This window comes from Hippocampus bargibanti, linkage group LG06 (assembly GCF_051943395.1).
Source record: "Hippocampus bargibanti isolate YZ-2025 linkage group LG06, ASM5194339v1, whole genome shotgun sequence".
Lineage (NCBI taxonomy): Eukaryota > Metazoa > Chordata > Actinopteri > Syngnathiformes > Syngnathidae > Hippocampus > Hippocampus bargibanti.
Genome location: NC_142739.1, coordinates 30225612 through 30244043, shown reverse-complemented (window position 1 = coordinate 30244043; position 18432 = coordinate 30225612). Strand labels below are relative to the sequence as shown.

Here is an 18432-nt window from a genome sequence, read left to right as displayed (position 1 = left end):
AAAAATTCAAAATCTATCAATGTTAAGAGATTTTTACAGCCAATTTGTCGATTTCATTCGAATTGATTTTATTAAAAATTCGGAAGTAAAACGTTTTTACGACTGAATGGATTCTTTATCTTTTTTTGTTTTTTTACATCATTTTTATTTGGTTCCACTCGCAAAAGGGCACGCTGAAAAAGTACCAGAACGAGCGGCGTTCCAAGACGGATTCCATCGAGCGCTGCCAGGCGCAGCTGAAAAAGCTACGCAGGAAAAGCTTGGGCAGCCGTCACCCCAACAAATACGGAGACCGAGAGATGCAGGCGAGTACACCCTCAACTTCTCCGAAAATCTGAGAAAACCCCAAATGAGTTTACGCGGCAATCGGCATCAGCTGATTTTTGGTTTTTTTTTTTTCTTCCCCAAATTTCATAATAAGATTTCAGAGGCTTTTATTTGCTTAATATGGAAGTCAGGGAGCGAGCATTGTTTTTTTTAGGAGGGCAACACAGCCACGAGTGCTGTTTTGAATTTATTTCATCGATGCAGGAAGTGATGTCACAGGCCTTTTTTTGTTTTAAGCAACAATACATACAGGTAGTAATCATAATAACCATAGTCATAATAATAACATACAAATAATAATATACTGATAATAACAATATATTATGCATGCAATGTCACAAGTTTGATTGCTTTTGCGGGCCGAATAACACAATGTGCTGGGCCAGATTTGGCCCCCGGGCCTTGACACCTGTGATTTAAGGGATTAGCCATCTATCTGAATAGAAAGAGAGTTAGCTAGCTAGCTCGATTGCTCGCTAGCTAGCCCTATTGCTAGCTAGCTAGCTCAATTGGTCAACTTGAAAGGTCAACCCCGGCCGGCACGGCGTACGTTTCCGAATGATATGCGTCCGATTGTGTCGTCAGTTTGTGGAGCTGATGAGTCGGCGCCAAGCGGAGCTGGACACGCTGGTCGCTACGGGTTACAGGTCGGCGCTGACCGAGGAGAGGAGGCGATACTGCTTCCTGGTGGATCGCCAGTGTTGCGTCACCAAGCTGCTCATCAACTATCACTGCAAGGTGACGGCCAAACGCGGGGGCCCTCAATTGTCTAAAATTGTGATTTCCTAATTTTTAGACATTTTCATAAATTAAAAACATCTATCATGCAGATTTTTAAACATTTTTGAAAATAGTGGTTTAAAAAAAATCTAAAATGGTGATTTTCTATTTTTTTAACATTTTCAAAAATGGCAATTTTCAAATAGACAAAAATATTCCAAGATGGCCATTTTCCATTTTCTAATTTTCGAAAATGGCGATTTTTAATTACAAAAAACAAAAATGGTGATTTTTAAACACGGGGAATTGGGGGAGAGAGTGGACTCATTGTTGGGAGATTAACAACACCACATGATCTCATTGTGATGCTGAAAAGAGCGGGCGGGGGCCAACAGGGGGGCAAAAAGGGTAAGATGCCAACCAACCGCATACTATTGCGCTGTGTGGCCCATCCGGAGAGAACGCTTGTCAACTGGGACCTGGGTGCTAGCTCCTCAAACATCTTTCGCAAATAAATTCAGACCGCCAAAATCACGACATGAGGAACTCGATAGAGAGAGGGGAAAATAAAACTGGCAACATGGTAAAACCAAATTAAGTCCTGGACAAATATCTTGTCAACCATCGAAGCTGTTTACTCATTGACTGCCAAAATGTGTCCACTCCAGTGCCAGGGTTTTTGTCATTGTCACTTGAATTGCAGGACCCACAGAATATTGACTTTTAGGACGACATAAACATTCAATGCAGCGTAAGAAACCTTAGTCTGTCTTCTTTCATCAGAAAAAAAGAGTTCATTCCTAAGTGATATGGGTCTGGAGTTATCTGAACTTGAAATGTGGGCAGATGTCCAAAATACAATGCAATACTTACCTATTGGTTTCTATAGCGCTTTAAAAACAGCTGAAACTGGAGCAAAGCGCTAACATGGACAAAAGATGAAATGCCCCTTGTGGAAGGGGGAAAAAACATTGCAAGAGGTCTGACCAACACTTTATCAGCACCCCTGGCAATAAAAAAAAATCAAAATTTCCTTTTCTCCAAAATATCATGCAATACATACATACATATTGGTTTATATCGCGCTTTAAAAACAGCTGAAACTGGAGCAAAGCGCTAACATAGAAAAAGGGAAATGCTACCACCTTGTGGAAAAGATAAAAAAAATTGCCAGAGGCCATGTCCAGCGCTTTATCAGCACCCAAGCATGAAAAAACCAAAACTCGAACAAATTCGGGAATGGTGTTCTGCATCATATTTTTAATTCCCGAATAAATTTGTGAATGGCGGTGATTGAATTAAGATGCTTTTCATTGTTTTGTCACAATACAGTAATCCCCCGTTTTTTGCTGTTAAATGGGACCAGGACCACCTGCGAAAAACGGGGCATTACTGTACATTATTTGATTCCATACTACAGACGCCCCCCTACTTATGAACATTCGAGTTATGAACAACGGTAAATACAAACATTTTTGTCCTAACATATGTAATATTCTCTCCAGTTGTACATGTACGTATCATTATAGAGTATATATTTTATGAAATGCTTATTTTTCGGTACAAACCAATACATCTTATTTGTACAAGCCTTAAACCTACTTCTATAAACCTTAAACGTACTTATACAAGCCTTCAACATACATTCCATCCAAAATATAACACTGAAGCAACTTACGAACAAATTCAACTGACAAACGAATGTATCTCGTTCGTAAGTTGGAGGCACTGCCCTAGTTACGAATATTCGAGTTACAAACAACGGTAAATACGAACATGTATGTAGTATTCTCTCCAGTTGTACATGAAATGTATCTTTATAGAGCATATATTTTATTAAATGTTTATTTTTCAGTATAAACCAATGCAGGTTACTTCTACAAGCCTTAAACATACTTATATAAGTCTTAAACATACATTCCATACAAAATATAGCACTGAAGCAACAAATTCAACTTACGAACGACCGTTGGGAACATATCTCGTTCGTAGGTTGGGGAGCATCTCCAGTATATTCTGTTCCATTGTCTTGCCTGTGACCCCCTTTGCGCAGGAGACACATTGTTTCAGATGGCCGAGGTCCACCGACAGATCCAGGTGCAGCTGGAAGACGTGGTAAGGCTGAGAAGGGAGTGGGGGAGGGGAGAGAAAACCCCCACAGAATCCGCGTCGACATCAAGTTGTGAGACGCCAATGAACTTTTTATGTGTGTTTCTTTTGGGCCGTTTCTTCAACAGCTCAAATTGTTTCATTCCGAGTTGCTGGCCCAACTGGAACAGAAACTGGAACTGGACATCAAATACCTCACGGTAAGTTAATGGGTGGTCATCATTCATTTAACTTGTCATTTGGACACAATTTCATGTCATTTTTCTTCCTTCTAAGTTGACCCAGTAAAAAAATCCTAATTGGCCCAAAGCTGTGCATCAACTTGGTAGTTCGTCTTTATTTATTGCGTGACAGTCAAATGGCAACGATATTCCTCCCAAATCAAAAACGGTGCTGGCACATTTGTGCTATTGGAAAGGCGCAACCACTCAGCACAGTGTCCTCCTTGATGAATGTGACCCAAAAAAAATTCAAAATCTATCAATGTTAAGAGATTTTTACAGCCAATTTGTCGATTTCATTCGAATTGATTTTATTAAAAATTCGGAAGTAAAACGTTTTTACGACTGAATGGATTCTTTATCTTTTTTTGTTTTTTTACATCATTTTTATTTGGTTCCACTCGCAAAAGGGCACGCTGAAAAAGTACCAGAACGAGCGGCGTTCCAAGACGGATTCCATCGAGCGCTGCCAGGCGCAGCTGAAAAAGCTACGCAGGAAAAGCTTGGGCAGCCGTCACCCCAACAAATACGGAGACCGAGAGATGCAGGCGAGTACACCCTCAACTTCTCCGAAAATCTGAGAAAACCCCAAATGAGTTTACGCGGCAATCGGCATCAGCTGATTTTTGGTTTTTTTTTTTTCTTCCCCAAATTTCATAATAAGATTTCAGAGGCTTTTATTTGCTTAATATGGAAGTCAGGGAGCGAGCATTGTTTTTTTTAGGAGGGCAACACAGCCACGAGTGCTGTTTTGAATTTATTTCATCGATGCAGGAAGTGATGTCACAGGCCTTTTTTTGTTTTAAGCAACAATACATACAGGTAGTAATCATAATAACCATAGTCATAATAATAACATACAAATAATAATATACTGATAATAACAATATATTATGCATGCAATGTCACAAGTTTGATTGCTTTTGCGGGCCGAATAACACAATGTGCTGGGCCAGATTTGGCCCCCGGGCCTTGACACCTGTGATTTAAGGGATTAGCCATCTATCTGAATAGAAAGAGAGTTAGCTAGCTAGCTCGATTGCTCGCTAGCTAGCCCTATTGCTAGCTAGCTAGCTCAATTGGTCAACTTGAAAGGTCAACCCCGGCCGGCACGGCGTACGTTTCCGAATGATATGCGTCCGATTGTGTCGTCAGTTTGTGGAGCTGATGAGTCGGCGCCAAGCGGAGCTGGACACGCTGGTCGCTACGGGTTACAGGTCGGCGCTGACCGAGGAGAGGAGGCGATACTGCTTCCTGGTGGATCGCCAGTGTTGCGTCACCAAGCTGCTCATCAACTATCACTGCAAGGTGACGGCCAAACGCGGGGGCCCTCAATTGTCTAAAATTGTGATTTCCTAATTTTTAGACATTTTCATAAATTAAAAACATCTATCATGCAGATTTTTAAACATTTTTGAAAATAGTGGTTTAAAAAAAATCTAAAATGGTGATTTTCTATTTTTTTAACATTTTCAAAAATGGCAATTTTCAAATAGACAAAAATATTCCAAGATGGCCATTTTCCATTTTCTAATTTTCGAAAATGGCGATTTTTAATTACAAAAAACAAAAATGGTGATTTTTCCAATTTTTTGACATTTTCAAAAATTTCTAAAAATAAATAAATAGTCATAAATGCTGATTGTGTAATTTTTAAACATTTTTGAAAATGGTGCTTTTCAATAAATAAAATCAAAAATGGCGATTTTCTAATTTTTACAAATATTCAAAAATGGCTACTTTTGAAATCTAAAACAAAATCAAGAAAGGTGATTTTTCTATAATTTTCTAGACATTTTCTGAAATGGTTATTTTCAATTAAAAAAAATTATGAAATGGTAATTTCTTCATTAAAAAAATGAAATGAAAAAAAAATTAAATGCGGCAAATTTCTAATTTTTCAATATTTTCTAATGTGGAGATTTTCTGACAAAAAAAATATAAAATGACAATTTCCTAATTTAAAAAAATCAGAAATAGTGATTTTCAAAATTTAAAAAAATACCTAAAATGGCGATTTGCTAATTAAAAAAAAAAAGAAAAAAATTCAAAATATTAAAAAAATTAATTTAATGGTGATTTTCTAATTTTTAAACATTTTCAAAAATGGCGATTTTAAAATTACAAAAAAATTCTAGTGGCGATTTTAAAATTTTTAAAATGTTCTCAAATGGAGTTTTTCTTAATGAAAAACAATATACATTGACAATTTCGTAGAGAAATGGCGATTTTCAAAATGTTAACTTTTCTAAAGTGGTAATTTTTCTAAATTAAAAAAAAATATACAATTGCGATTTCCTAATAAAAAAATTGTGATTTTCAAAATTTAAAAAAACGTTGCAAAAAATAGATAACAGATTTCATTCATGATGATTTTTTTTCTAAATTAATTATCTTACTATCTAAATTTGAATTTTAAACTCTGCGTCAACCTAACAAAGAATACTTTCTTGATAGGCGCGAGAGTGGCTGCCTTTCCAGCAGCTCATGTATTTTGTTTTTCTACTTTCATTCCTTTCATCACTTTGCTGCTGTGAAATGTAAATTTCTCCACCGTGAGACTAATAAAGGTATATCCAATATCCAATATTCAAATTTGCCTACAATGTGTTTCAAAAGTTTCTTAAGATGAAACCTGTTTTGCTGTGACTTGCAATGTTGCGAGTTTGCCTTTCAAAATAAAATTAAAAAAAATCATTTGGATGTTTTGTTTTTCATTGCAGGTGAAGGAGCTCCTGTCCCAAAAACTGTCGTCGTGGCAGCAATCGTGCACTCAGCCCACCAAACTCCCCGAGCGCGCCCTCAACTTGCTACGTCACACGGCGCCGCAGAGTTCCGCGGCCGCCGGCATCGCCGAGGTCCTTCGATGCACCAAACTGGGCAGCTCTCAGCCCGAACAGGTCAGAAGGGGAAAAATTGACATTTCGCAGCTGCAAAGTGATGAAAGTAAGAGGAAAGGAAAGAAAGAAGTAGGAAAACAAAATACAGGAGCTGCTGTAAAGGCAGCCACTCTCGCGGCGCCATCTTGAAATCAAAAAACAACAACAACAAAACGAACAAAATAGTAATAATAATAATAATAATATATTTAATTTTTAAACGCCTTTCGAAACTCTCAAGGTTGCTTCACAGTCACAGAATAAAGTTTTTCTGTGGGTGAGCAGCGGCAGCCACGTGCCAGCGTTCACTCAATCCCAAAGTAACTAAAATGGATAGAAAGCTAGCTAGATTGCTAATGGATAGCAAATAAATAGCTAATAGATAGCCAGATAGACAACAGCTAGACAGCTTACAGTCAGCCAGACAGCTAATAGCTAGCCAGATAGCTAATAGATAGCCTACACAAATGACTTTATGCACCCACCACCCTTGTCGAGATGAAAGAGGAGAGGATCAAAGCGTCCTTTTCACCAGTGAATCAGGGACATCATGGTGGAATGTGCAAACGTCTGCTACAAGCTAAATAATAATAATAATAATACATTTCATTTATAAGCGCCTTCAAAACTCTGAAGGACAATTTACAGCCACAGAATATTTTTTTTGCAGGTGAGCAGCGGCAGCCACACGCGCCAGCGTTCACTCGACACGGAAGTAACAAAGTAAAAACAAAAACAAAAAAAACTAAATAACAAATAATATGACAACATAAAGACACAGAGAGTCATCCATTCTTCAGCACTTTCTGTACCCACTTTGTGACATGAAGCAGTTCTAGATGAAAGAGGAGAGAATCAAAGTGTCCTTTTCAGCTGTGGATCAGTGACGTCACGGTGGAATTTGCAAATGTTGAAAGCAAACACAAAGGTATAGCATCCATTGACCAAAAGAGACGGTCTAATATCTTCTGTAAATCCGCTTCAATTCCAAGCCGCGGCCGAACTGTGTGTTGGTTTGGTTACCCCAATTGGTTGCGTCTTGTTTTGTAGAGGCTGTCAGTTCAAGAAGTCCCGCCTCTTTTGAACGGTGACCGCTCCCAGCAGCAGCAGCAGCAGCGCCCGCCTCCTTCCTCGTCCTCCCAAAGCGACGCAGGCCCTCCGGCTTCTCCGCAGACCTTCCGGCCCGCGTCCGCCACGGGAAACTCTTCGAGAGCAGCGTCCCCGCTCACCGTGTCGACGGCGAGCCCCCCGGTCGACGCCAGCCCCGCCGCGTCCACACCCTCTCTCCTAATGGCCGCCAACCTGTCGCCGAGCCTCATCCCGTCCACCGTCATGTCGCTCAGCCAGTTGCCCCCGAGCGAGAGCGCCACGGGGGGCGTGACCTTGGCCCTCGCGCACAGCGCCCCCCACAGCCCGACGCTGCCCCACAGCGCCCCTTTGTCCAGGGCCATGACCCCCGTGCAGCTGCTGCACCAACAGGTGGGCCCGGGGGGGAACAACACCCTAGCCGCCGCTCATCCGTGGCTGATGAAGACCGCCGAGATGTGCGCCACGTCCACTCTTCCGCTGCCCAAGCGGCCTGGCGGCGGCTTTCAAGGTGACGCCGTGCCCAAAAGTTTTTCATACGTAGTAGTAACTGTAGTAATTACATTTATAAGCGCCTTTCAAAACTCTCAAGGTCGCTTTATAGTCACAGGATACGCCTTTCTGCAGGTGAGCAGCGGCAGCCACACACGCCAGTAACTCAGTAACACGCGGAAGTAACTCAAATAGATAGAAAGCTAGCTAGCTAGCCAGTCGATAGCCGACAGATACCTAGCTAGATAGCCAGCCAGCTAGATACCTAATAGATAGCTAGCTAGATAGCCAGATAGCTAGCTAGCCAGCCAGAGCTAATAGATAGCAAATGATAATAATAATAATGCTAATAACAATACTGATAATGATACATTTCATTTTTAAGCACCTTTCAAAAGTCCCAAGGTCACCTTACAGCCACAGGACACATTCTTTCTGTGGGTGAGCAGCGGCAGCCACACGAGCCTTCGCTCACCCAACCCGGAAGCAACTCAAATAGATCGAAAGCCAGCTAGCTAGCCAATAGATAGCCAACAGATAGCTATATAGCGAATATATAGCCAGCTACATAGCTATATAATAATAGTAATAAACATATAGTTCATCGATAGCTAGCTAGATAGCCGAATACATCAAGAAATATTTTCTTCAGCCGTCATGTGTTCTTTTTTTATTTTTCTTCATTTCCCCAGGGAGCTTTTAGCTTTTAGCTTGTCCTGTAATACCACTTTGTGCCTGTTGAGATACTAGCCAATCAGTCGAGATGAATTCAAAGGGTGTCGACGACTTCCACATTTGGGGCCAAGCTTTGTTTGAGTTGGCAGGAAAAAAAGAACAAAGTTGCAGTCATGCGGCACTTTTCAAAAGTTTTTTTTTCTATTGAACACAAAATGGCCTCCATAGTCACCATTGCCTTTTTTCTCCCAGGCGCCAGGATGTTGCCTCTTTCGGGTCCTACGCGGGTGGAGGCCATGTTTGCTCGCTGGACACGCTGGTCGCTACGGGTTACAGGTCGGCGCTGACCGAGGAGAGGAGGCGATACTGCTTCCTGGTGGATCGCCAGTGTTGCGTCACCAAGCTGCTCATCAACTATCACTGCAAGGTGACGGCCAAACGCGGGGGCCAAACGCGGGCCCGTGGGTCAATTTTCATTCGGCCTGCAGCCTCTGGCTTGCATGTCGAATGAAGACATTGGGCACTAGCGCTGTTAGCTGCGTGTGCTAAGTGCTGCCACCTAGAGGTTCAATTAAGAACAGCAAATTAGTAAATGGGTCATTGACTGAAGGAGCCCCTCAATTGTCTAAAATGGTGATTTCCTAATTTTTAGACATTTTCATAAATTAAAAACATCTATCATGCAGATTTTTTTATTTTTAAACATTTTCGAAAATAGTGGTTTAAAAAAATCTAAAATGGTGATTTTCTATTTTTTTAACATTTTCAAAAATGGCAATTTTCAAATAGACAAGAACATTCCAAGATGGCCATTTTCCATTTTCTAATTTTCGAAAATGGCGATTTTCAATTACAAAAAACAAAAATGGTGATTTTTCCAATTTTTTGACATTTTCAAAAATTTCTAAAAATAAATAAATAGTCATAAATGCTGATTGTGTAATTTTTAAACATTTTTGAAAATGGTGATTTTCAATAAATAAAATCAAAAATGGCGATTTTCTAATTTTTACAAATATTCAAAAATGGCTACTTTTGAAATCTAAAACAAAATCAAGAAAGGTGATTTTTCTATAATTTTCTAGACATTTTCTGAAATGGTTATTTTCAATTAAAAAAAATTATGAAATGGTAATTTCTTCATTAAAAAAATGAAATGAAAAAAAAAATAAATGCGGCAAATTTCTAATTTTTCAATATTTTCTAATGTGGAGATTTTCTGACAAAAAAATATAAAATGACAATTTCCTAATTTAAAAAAATCAGAAATAGTGATTTTCAAAATTTTAAAAAATACCTAAATGGCGATTTGCTAATTAAAAAAAAAAAGAAAAAAATTCAAAATATTAAAAAAATTAATTTAATGGTGATTTTCTAATTTTTAAACATTTTCAAAAATGGCGATTTTAAAATTACAAAAAAATTCTAGTGGCGATTTTAAAATTTTTAAAATGTTCTCAAATGGAGTTTTTCTTCATGAAAAACAATATAAATTGACAATTTCGTAGAGAAATGGCGATTTTCAAAATGTTAACTTTTCTAAAGTGGTAATTTTTCTAAATTAAAAAAAAATATACAATTGCGATTTCCTAATAAAAAAATTGTGATTTTCAAAATTTAAAAAAACGTTGCAAAAAATAGATAACAGATTTCATTCATGATGATTTTTTTTCTAAATTAATTATCTTACTATCTAAATTTGAATTTTAAACTCTGCGTCAACCTAACAAAGAATACTTTCTTGATAGGCGCGAGAGTGGCTGCCTTTCCAGCAGCTCATGTATTTTGTTTTTCTACTTTCATTCCTTTCATCACTTTGCTGCTGTGAAATGTAAATTTCTCCACCGTGAGACTAATAAAGGCATATCCAATATCCAATATTCAAATTTGCCTACAATGTGTTTCAAAAGTTTCTTAAGATGAAACCTGTTTTGCTGTGACTTGCAATGTTGCGAGTTTGCCTTTCAAAATAAAATTAAAAAAAATCATTTGGATGTTTTGTTTTTCATTGCAGGTGAAGGAGCTCCTGTCCCAAAAACTGTCGTCGTGGCAGCAATCGTGCACTCAGCCCACCAAACTCCCCGAGCGCGCCCTCAACTTGCTACGTCACACGGCGCCGCAGAGTTCCGCGGCCGCCGGCATCGCCGAGGTCCTTCGATGCACCAAACTGGGCAGCTCTCAGCCCGAACAGGTCAGAAGGGGAAAAATTGACATTTCGCAGCTGCAAAGTGATGAAAGTAAGAGGAAAGGAAAGAAAGAAGTAGGAAAACAAAATACAGGAGCTGCTGTAAAGGCAGCCACTCTCGCGGCGCCATCTTGAAATCAAAAAACAACAACAACAAAACGAACAAAATAGTAATAATAATAATAATAATATATTTAATTTTTAAACGCCTTTCGAAACTCTCAAGGTTGCTTCACAGTCACAGAATAAAGTTTTTCTGTGGGTGAGCAGCGGCAGCCACGTGCCAGCGTTCACTCAATCCCAAAGTAACTAAAATGGATAGAAAGCTAGCTAGATTGCTAATGGATAGCAAATAAATAGCTAATAGATAGCCAGATAGACAACAGCTAGACAGCTTACAGTCAGCCAGACAGCTAATAGCTAGCCAGATAGCTAATAGATAGCCTACACAAATGACTTTATGCACCCACCACCCTTGTCGAGATGAAAGAGGAGAGGATCAAAGCGTCCTTTTCACCAGTGAATCAGGGACATCATGGTGGAATGTGCAAACGTCTGCTACAAGCTAAATAATAATAATAATAATACATTTCATTTATAAGCGCCTTCAAAACTCTGAAGGACAATTTACAGCCACAGAATATTTTTTTTGCAGGTGAGCAGCGGCAGCCACACGCGCCAGCGTTCACTCGACACGGAAGTAACAAAGTAAAAACAAAAACAAAAAAAACTAAATAACAAATAATATGACAACATAAAGACACAGAGAGTCATCCATTCTTCAGCACTTTCTGTACCCACTTTGTGACATGAAGCAGTTCTAGATGAAAGAGGAGAGAATCAAAGTGTCCTTTTCAGCTGTGGATCAGTGACGTCACGGTGGAATTTGCAAATGTTGAAAGCAAACACAAAGGTATAGCATCCATTGACCAAAAGAGACGGTCTAATATCTTCTGTAAATCCGCTTCAATTCCAAGCCGCGGCCGAACTGTGTGTTGGTTTGGTTACCCCAATTGGTTGCGTCTTGTTTTGTAGAGGCTGTCAGTTCAAGAAGTCCCGCCTCTTTTGAACGGTGACCGCTCCCAGCAGCAGCAGCAGCAGCGCCCGCCTCCTTCCTCGTCCTCCCAAAGCGACGCAGGCCCTCCGGCTTCTCCGCAGACCTTCCGGCCCGCGTCCGCCACGGGAAACTCTTCGAGAGCAGCGTCCCCGCTCACCGTGTCGACGGCGAGCCCCCCGGTCGACGCCAGCCCCGCCGCGTCCACACCCTCTCTCCTAATGGCCGCCAACCTGTCGCCGAGCCTCATCCCGTCCACCGTCATGTCGCTCAGCCAGTTGCCCCCGAGCGAGAGCGCCACGGGGGGCGTGACCTTGGCCCTCGCGCACAGCGCCCCCCACAGCCCGACGCTGCCCCACAGCGCCCCTTTGTCCAGGGCCATGACCCCCGTGCAGCTGCTGCACCAACAGGTGGGCCCGGGGGGGAACAACACCCTAGCCGCCGCTCATCCGTGGCTGATGAAGACCGCCGAGATGTGCGCCACGTCCACTCTTCCGCTGCCCAAGCGGCCTGGCGGCGGCTTTCAAGGTGACGCCGTGCCCAAAAGTTTTTCATACGTAGTAGTAACTGTAGTAATTACATTTATAAGCGCCTTTCAAAACTCTCAAGGTCGCTTTATAGTCACAGGATACGCCTTTCTGCAGGTGAGCAGCGGCAGCCACACACGCCAGTAACTCAGTAACACGCGGAAGTAACTCAAATAGATAGAAAGCTAGCTAGCTAGCCAGTCGATAGCCGATAGATACCTAGCTAGATAGCCAGCCAGCTAGATACCTAATAGATAGCTAGCTAGATAGCCAGATAGCTAGCTAGCCAGCCAGAGCTAATAGATAGCAAATGATAATAATAATAATGCTAATAACAATACTGATAATGATACATTTCATTTTTAAGCACCTTTCAAAAGTCCCAAGGTCACCTTACAGCCACAGGACACATTCTTTCTGTGGGTGAGCAGCGGCAGCCACACGAGCCTTCGCTCACCCAACCCGGAAGCAACTCAAATAGATCGAAAGCCAGCTAGCTAGCCAATAGATAGCCAACAGATAGCTATATAGCGAATATATAGCCAGCTACATAGCTATATAATAATAGTAATAAACATATAGTTCATCGATAGCCAGCTAGATAGCCGAATACATCAAGAAATATTTTCTTCAGCCGTCATGTGTTCTTTTTTTATTTTTCTTCATTTCCCCAGGGAGCTTTTAGCTTTTAGCTTGTCCTGTAATACCACTTTGTGCCTGTTGAGATACTAGCCAATCAGTCGAGATGAATTCAAAGGGTGTCGACGACTTCCACATTTGGGGCCAAGCTTTGTTTGAGTTGGCAGGAAAAAAAGAACAAAGTTGCAGTCATGCGGCACTTTTCAAAAGTTTTTTTTTCTATTGAACACAAAATGGCCTCCATAGTCACCATTGCCTTTTTTCTCCCAGGCGCCAGGATGTTGCCTCTTTCGGGTCCTACGCGGGTGGAGGCCATGTTTGCTCACTCGCCCGGCGCGTCAGAAAGCGGCGGCGGCGCTTCCTTGCTGCACTTCCTGCCCGGAGATAGCATCACCCTGCTGATTTCTGAGCCCAGAGACGGGTGGCACTACGGGCAGAACGATCGCACCGGGCGGTACGTTCCAAGACTAAACTACAGCTTGGAACAAAAACCTTGCCGTCTTTTTACGTTTCTATCAAGACGAAGAGGACACAAAAGAAAATTACGGTTGAGCAGAAGAAGGAGATTATTCAAAAAGCACCAACGAGATGTTGCGTTTGCATGACTTAGCGTCCCACTACCGGTATGCTAAGTCCACCGTTGCTACGTGTGGCTAAGGGCGTTTCTGTGTTGTCAAAGCAACGGTCTCAGGCAATAGAAGAGGTTGAAAAACTGAAATTGAAAAACTGTTGATTTGGATGAACGGAAATCAACTAGCAGGGGACAGTGTGAGTGAGGGTAAAGCACGGCAACTTCACTGGGATATCAAGAGGCAACTACATCAACGACCATTAAAAAAAGTCAATAAAACGACTTTATTCAGAATCAGAATCAGAATCAGAATACCTTTATTCGTCCCGCAATGGGGAAATTTGCAGTCCACAGCAGCAATTGAAGAGGGATGGGGTTGGGGTGGGAGTGAAAGGATAGAAAACAAGATATTCTAAGCATAACAAAATAAAAATGTCAACTGTATACTGTGCAAATGTAGATGTGCAAAAACCGTTCTATAAACAAGACTGTACATAGTGCAGAATCAAGAGATGCATTTAGATATATTGCAACAACCCATATTTACAAGTGTCCAGTTTTTTTTTTTTTTTGTTTTTGTTTTTTTTTTTCACATGTGATCATTGGGAATTGTGAAGCCTGACAGCAGTCGGTAGGAACGAGCGGCGGTACCTCTCCTTCTTGCAGCGCGGGTGTAATAGTCTCTGGCTAAAGGAGCTACCCAGAGCTGTCAGGATGGGCAGGAGGGGGTGGGAGGGGCTGTCCGTCATAGCTTTTAGTTTAGCTAGCGATCGTCTGTTGCCCACCTCCTTATTATACTGTACGGTTGTCAGAGATGTTCGATCGGACACTAACTTCTCTATCAACAGTTTATTTCTTTAATTACAATACAATAGCATGTTTATTTAGTAGAAAATTATGTTTTATGGGGACCTGGGAATGGATTATTCTCATTTTTAATGGTTTCCTATGGGAAATGAATGTTTGAAAGACACACTTTTCACCTTCCACACACTTTCTGGGTCACCGTTGCTGGCTACCAATTAAGTTTGTCAACTGAGGTATCACTGTATTTTGTGTAGTTTTAGGGCTTATTTAGTAGAAAATGATGTTTTATTGGGACCCGGGAACGGATTATTGTCATTTTTAATGGTTTCCTATGGGAAATGAATGTTCGGAAGGCAAACTTTTCGCCTTTCACACACTTTCTGTGAACCAATTACGTTTGTAAGCTGAGGTATGACTGAATTTACTTATTCATGCGTTTGTTTTTATTTGTGGTGTTTAACAGAAAAGGCTGGTTCCCTTTCTCGTACACTCAAGCGCCACCACACGGCAGGACGGATCACCCCGGGAGACGAGTCAGCCTTGACCACACCCCCAAAAAGTACAACTTGACCCTTGTTGCTGTCAATCACGATATGAGGTAACGCCTGGACATCAAGTGGGATTTGATCATCCGTGTACCCCCTGTCCCCCCCCCCCCCCACCCCAGCTCCTTCTTCCTTTCCAAGGCTAACAGCACTAGCATGAGCCAACTGGACCAGCTGGTGTCCCCCAATGTGAGCCCCGAGTCGGAGGAAGAGCGCTGCTCCTTCCCTCCCCCGAGGATCAGCACCTTCCGGCCGCGCCCGTACAGCATGGCCGACTCTAACAAGGTCAGAGGTCGAACCGGGAAAATGTTTTGTACATCCATACGGCGCAAGTCGTGACCACTTTTTTTCGATGGCAGATCTGTGCGCAGTTGGCCTCCTCGCCACCGTCTCCGACGAGGTATTTCTGAACGTCTTGTCTTAAGTGTCCTTGAGAGTTTTGAAAGGCGCTTAGAAATGTATTATTATTATTATTATTATTATTATTAAGTACAGTCAAAGCTGGGCTTTCCAACGTCTCAGTTCTCAAACGATTTGGTTTTCGAACAAAAATTTGCCGTCTCAATGGGTTGTGGAGCAAACTGAGTACAGTTCAGAATAACATTTTTGAAGATATTTCTTGATGTATTTTGTAATTCAGGACCAACCCGTTTGCCCACATTCGCCTCCGAAGAACCGTCACCAACGATCGCTCGGCGCCAATCATCGAGTGAGCTCTTCGCTTTGGAAGACAGAACAGATCATGGCGTCAAGAGGACTTCCCCTCACCACCTGCCACCCCCAACCGCCTCTCTTTTCTTTTCTTTTCATTTGATGTGATGCAGGTTAGTTGAGTGTGTGTGTGTGTTCTTTTCTAAAATTATTCAGTTAGACTAAAGGAAGTCCTGCGAGGGCTCGATTTAAGTCACAGAAAAATAATAAAAATATACCGTCAGTGTTTTTAGGTCCACAAATTCTCAAAATCAGCATTGTTTTAGTTTTTTTAAATCAGTCTACTGTAATTGATATTTTTCCACTTCTCTCTAGCGGCCATTTTTGTTAGCCTTGTACAGTGATACCTCGGTTTAAGAACCCTTTGGCTTACGAACTTTTCGGTTTACGAACGTTAAATTTATGACAATTTTACAAACTATTTTTTTGGGATACACACGGAGCTGCCTCAATGAGTGATGTGTTGTTCGCGAACGAGCCCGTTCTAACAACAAAATGGCAGCCGACTGTTATTGTCCACTATTCCCCGCCCCCAGTCTTCGGTTGAAGCCACGTGATTGGTCAAGAACGCAGCAGCAGAGAGAGAGTGAAGCTGTTCTCCCAAAAATGTTCTGTAGTTTTAAGTCATAGAAAATTAGAAAGTAGAAAATTATGTTTTATGGGGACCTAGGAACGGATTATTCTCATTTTAATGGTTTCCTATGGGAAATTAATTTTTGGGATACACACTTTTCGCCTTACACACTGTCTGGGAACCAATTGAGTTTGTAAGCCAAGATATCACTGTATTTTCTTTCCCTCGCTTGCAGGTGAGGCGCTATTAGCTTAGCGTATGGCAAAATTGCCTCCTAATTTACAACTTGGGCACATCAACAGTCTAGATTGCTACCTTGGGTGGCATGTAGTTTGAAATTTGGGTGTTTTTGGCACCGCTTTAAGATGTACGGGCACTTCAATCGGGCTACTTAGTGCATACATTATAACCCTACATTAACTATCTAGCTGGCTATCTATTAGCTATCTAGGTGGCTTGCTAGCTACCTAGCTAACTATCTATTAGCTATCTAGCTGGGTAGCTCACTATCAGCTATCTAGCTGGCTATCTAGCTAGCTATCTATTAGCAAAATAGCTAGCTTTCTGTCTATTTGAGTAACTTCCGGGTTGAGTGAACGCTGGCGCGTGTGGCTGCCGCTGCTCACCCACAGAGAAGAACTAATCCTGTGACTGTAAAGTGACCTTGAGTGTTTTAAAAGGCGCTTATAAATGAAATGTATTATTATTATTTGCGTTTTCCAGGGAGACTCATTAGAATTTTGTGTTGAGCGAAAGTTCAGTCTTGGAAAGTGCTGGAGAAGGTTTACAGGAAAGTTGTCGAAAGCCACAGAAGTGTTTATTATGCTAAGCGAGAGATCAAATGTCATTTTTTGTAGCTTTGTAGCCAAAAGAGAAAGAGATGCTAAGATGTGATTTTTATTTGTATTTTTTTTCCATCAAGACTAACATCTGAAAACCATAATCAAGTCAAAATGCTCTTCTTGCGTTGGCATACAATTTAACGGAATGTGTATGTGATCTTTTCGCTTTTGATTATAAGAATATTAGCGTCAATGTTATGGAATCGGGTTGGCTTAAAATGATGAATGTGAAGTTGATAAGGACTCATGATGTTGAGGTCAAGCTATTAAAAAAAAAAAAAAAACAATAATTTTGTGATCAAAGTTAATTATTATTGTTTTACGTGAACCGTCACGTACACGCTTTTGCTGATTGGATTGGATGTACCTTTATTTGTCTCGCAGTGGAGAAATTTGCATTTCACCGCAGCAAAGTTATGAAAGGAAGAGGAAAGGAAAGAAAGAAGTAGAAAAACAAAATACAGGAGCTGCTGGAAAGACAGCGACTCTCGCGGCGCCATCTTGAAGTAAAAAAAAACTAAATAACATGACAACACAAAGACAGTCATTCATCTTCAGCACTTGCTGTACCCTCTTTGTGACATGAAGCAGTTTTAGATGAAAGAGGAGAGGATCAACGTGTCCTTTTCAGCAGTAGATTAGGGACGTCATGGTGGAATGCGGCCGCTTTGCACATTTTCTCTCAAGGTTGTTTTCCATTTTTTGTTGCTAACGTTTGTTAGCTTATGTTCATATGGGGGGGGGACTAGAAATTTAGTTTGATACGCTCTACATTGACTACACTCTAGCAAAATGTCACATCTTCAGTGTTATCCAATAAAATGTGAGAAGTCATCTTCCGATTTGAAATGTGAACAATTTGAAATAGTGTACAAAGTAAAAGCGGAGGTAACTGCAGTTTCCTAACATGAGTACAATGATACCTCGGTTTCCGAACCCCTTAGCTTACGAACTTTTCGGTTTACGAACGTTAAATTTATGAAAATTTTACCTTGGCATACGAACTATTTTTCGGGATACACACGGAGCGGCCACAATGAGTGACATCTCGTTCACGAACGAGCCCGTTCTAACAAGAAAATGGCAGCCGGCTTGTTTAGGTCCTCTATTCCACGCCCCCAGTCGTCGGTTAAAGCCACGTGATTGGTCAAGAACACAACAGTGAAGAGAGATTGTTTAAACATTAAAGAGACAGGCGGACGACAGAGAGAAAGTGACAAAATGGAGAGACCAGTAAAATGTGGACTCGTTTCAACTTTTGATAGTTCAAAGGCAGACTGTAGACTGCAAGGTTAAAATATCCCATCAATCAGGCTCCACAAATAACCCGCATAAGCCATCTGTACACTTGATGCAAAAAGTTATCAACCCAGCTAAACAGAACACAATTGATGAGGAACTAGATAAAATGATGGCAAAGAAAGCACCTACAAGGGATAAAACCACTTTATTATACAGTAGTTTATGT

The 18432-nt window shown here is 41.1% G+C and overlaps 1 protein-coding gene across 1 annotated transcript in view; it reads left to right on the top strand.

Annotated features, from left to right (window-relative positions):
- LOC148897226 (BAR/IMD domain-containing adapter protein 2) overlaps positions 1 to 18342 on the top strand; it is a 37735-nt gene extending 19393 nt beyond the window's left edge. The window contains exons 11-19 of the mRNA XM_088998004.1: positions 168 to 305; positions 913 to 1065; positions 6101 to 6277; positions 7307 to 7853; positions 13185 to 13368; positions 14756 to 14851; positions 14960 to 15122; positions 15197 to 15237; positions 15478 to 18342. Of these exons, the coding sequence (XP_088854130.1) occupies positions 168 to 305; positions 913 to 1065; positions 6101 to 6277; positions 7307 to 7853; positions 13185 to 13368; positions 14756 to 14851; positions 14960 to 15122; positions 15197 to 15237; positions 15478 to 15550 (1572 nt within the window). The 3' untranslated portion in view covers positions 15551 to 18342. The remainder of the gene's footprint in view (positions 1 to 167; positions 306 to 912; positions 1066 to 6100; positions 6278 to 7306; positions 7854 to 13184; positions 13369 to 14755; positions 14852 to 14959; positions 15123 to 15196; positions 15238 to 15477) is intronic.
- The last annotated feature ends 90 nt before the right edge of the window (positions 18343 to 18432 follow it).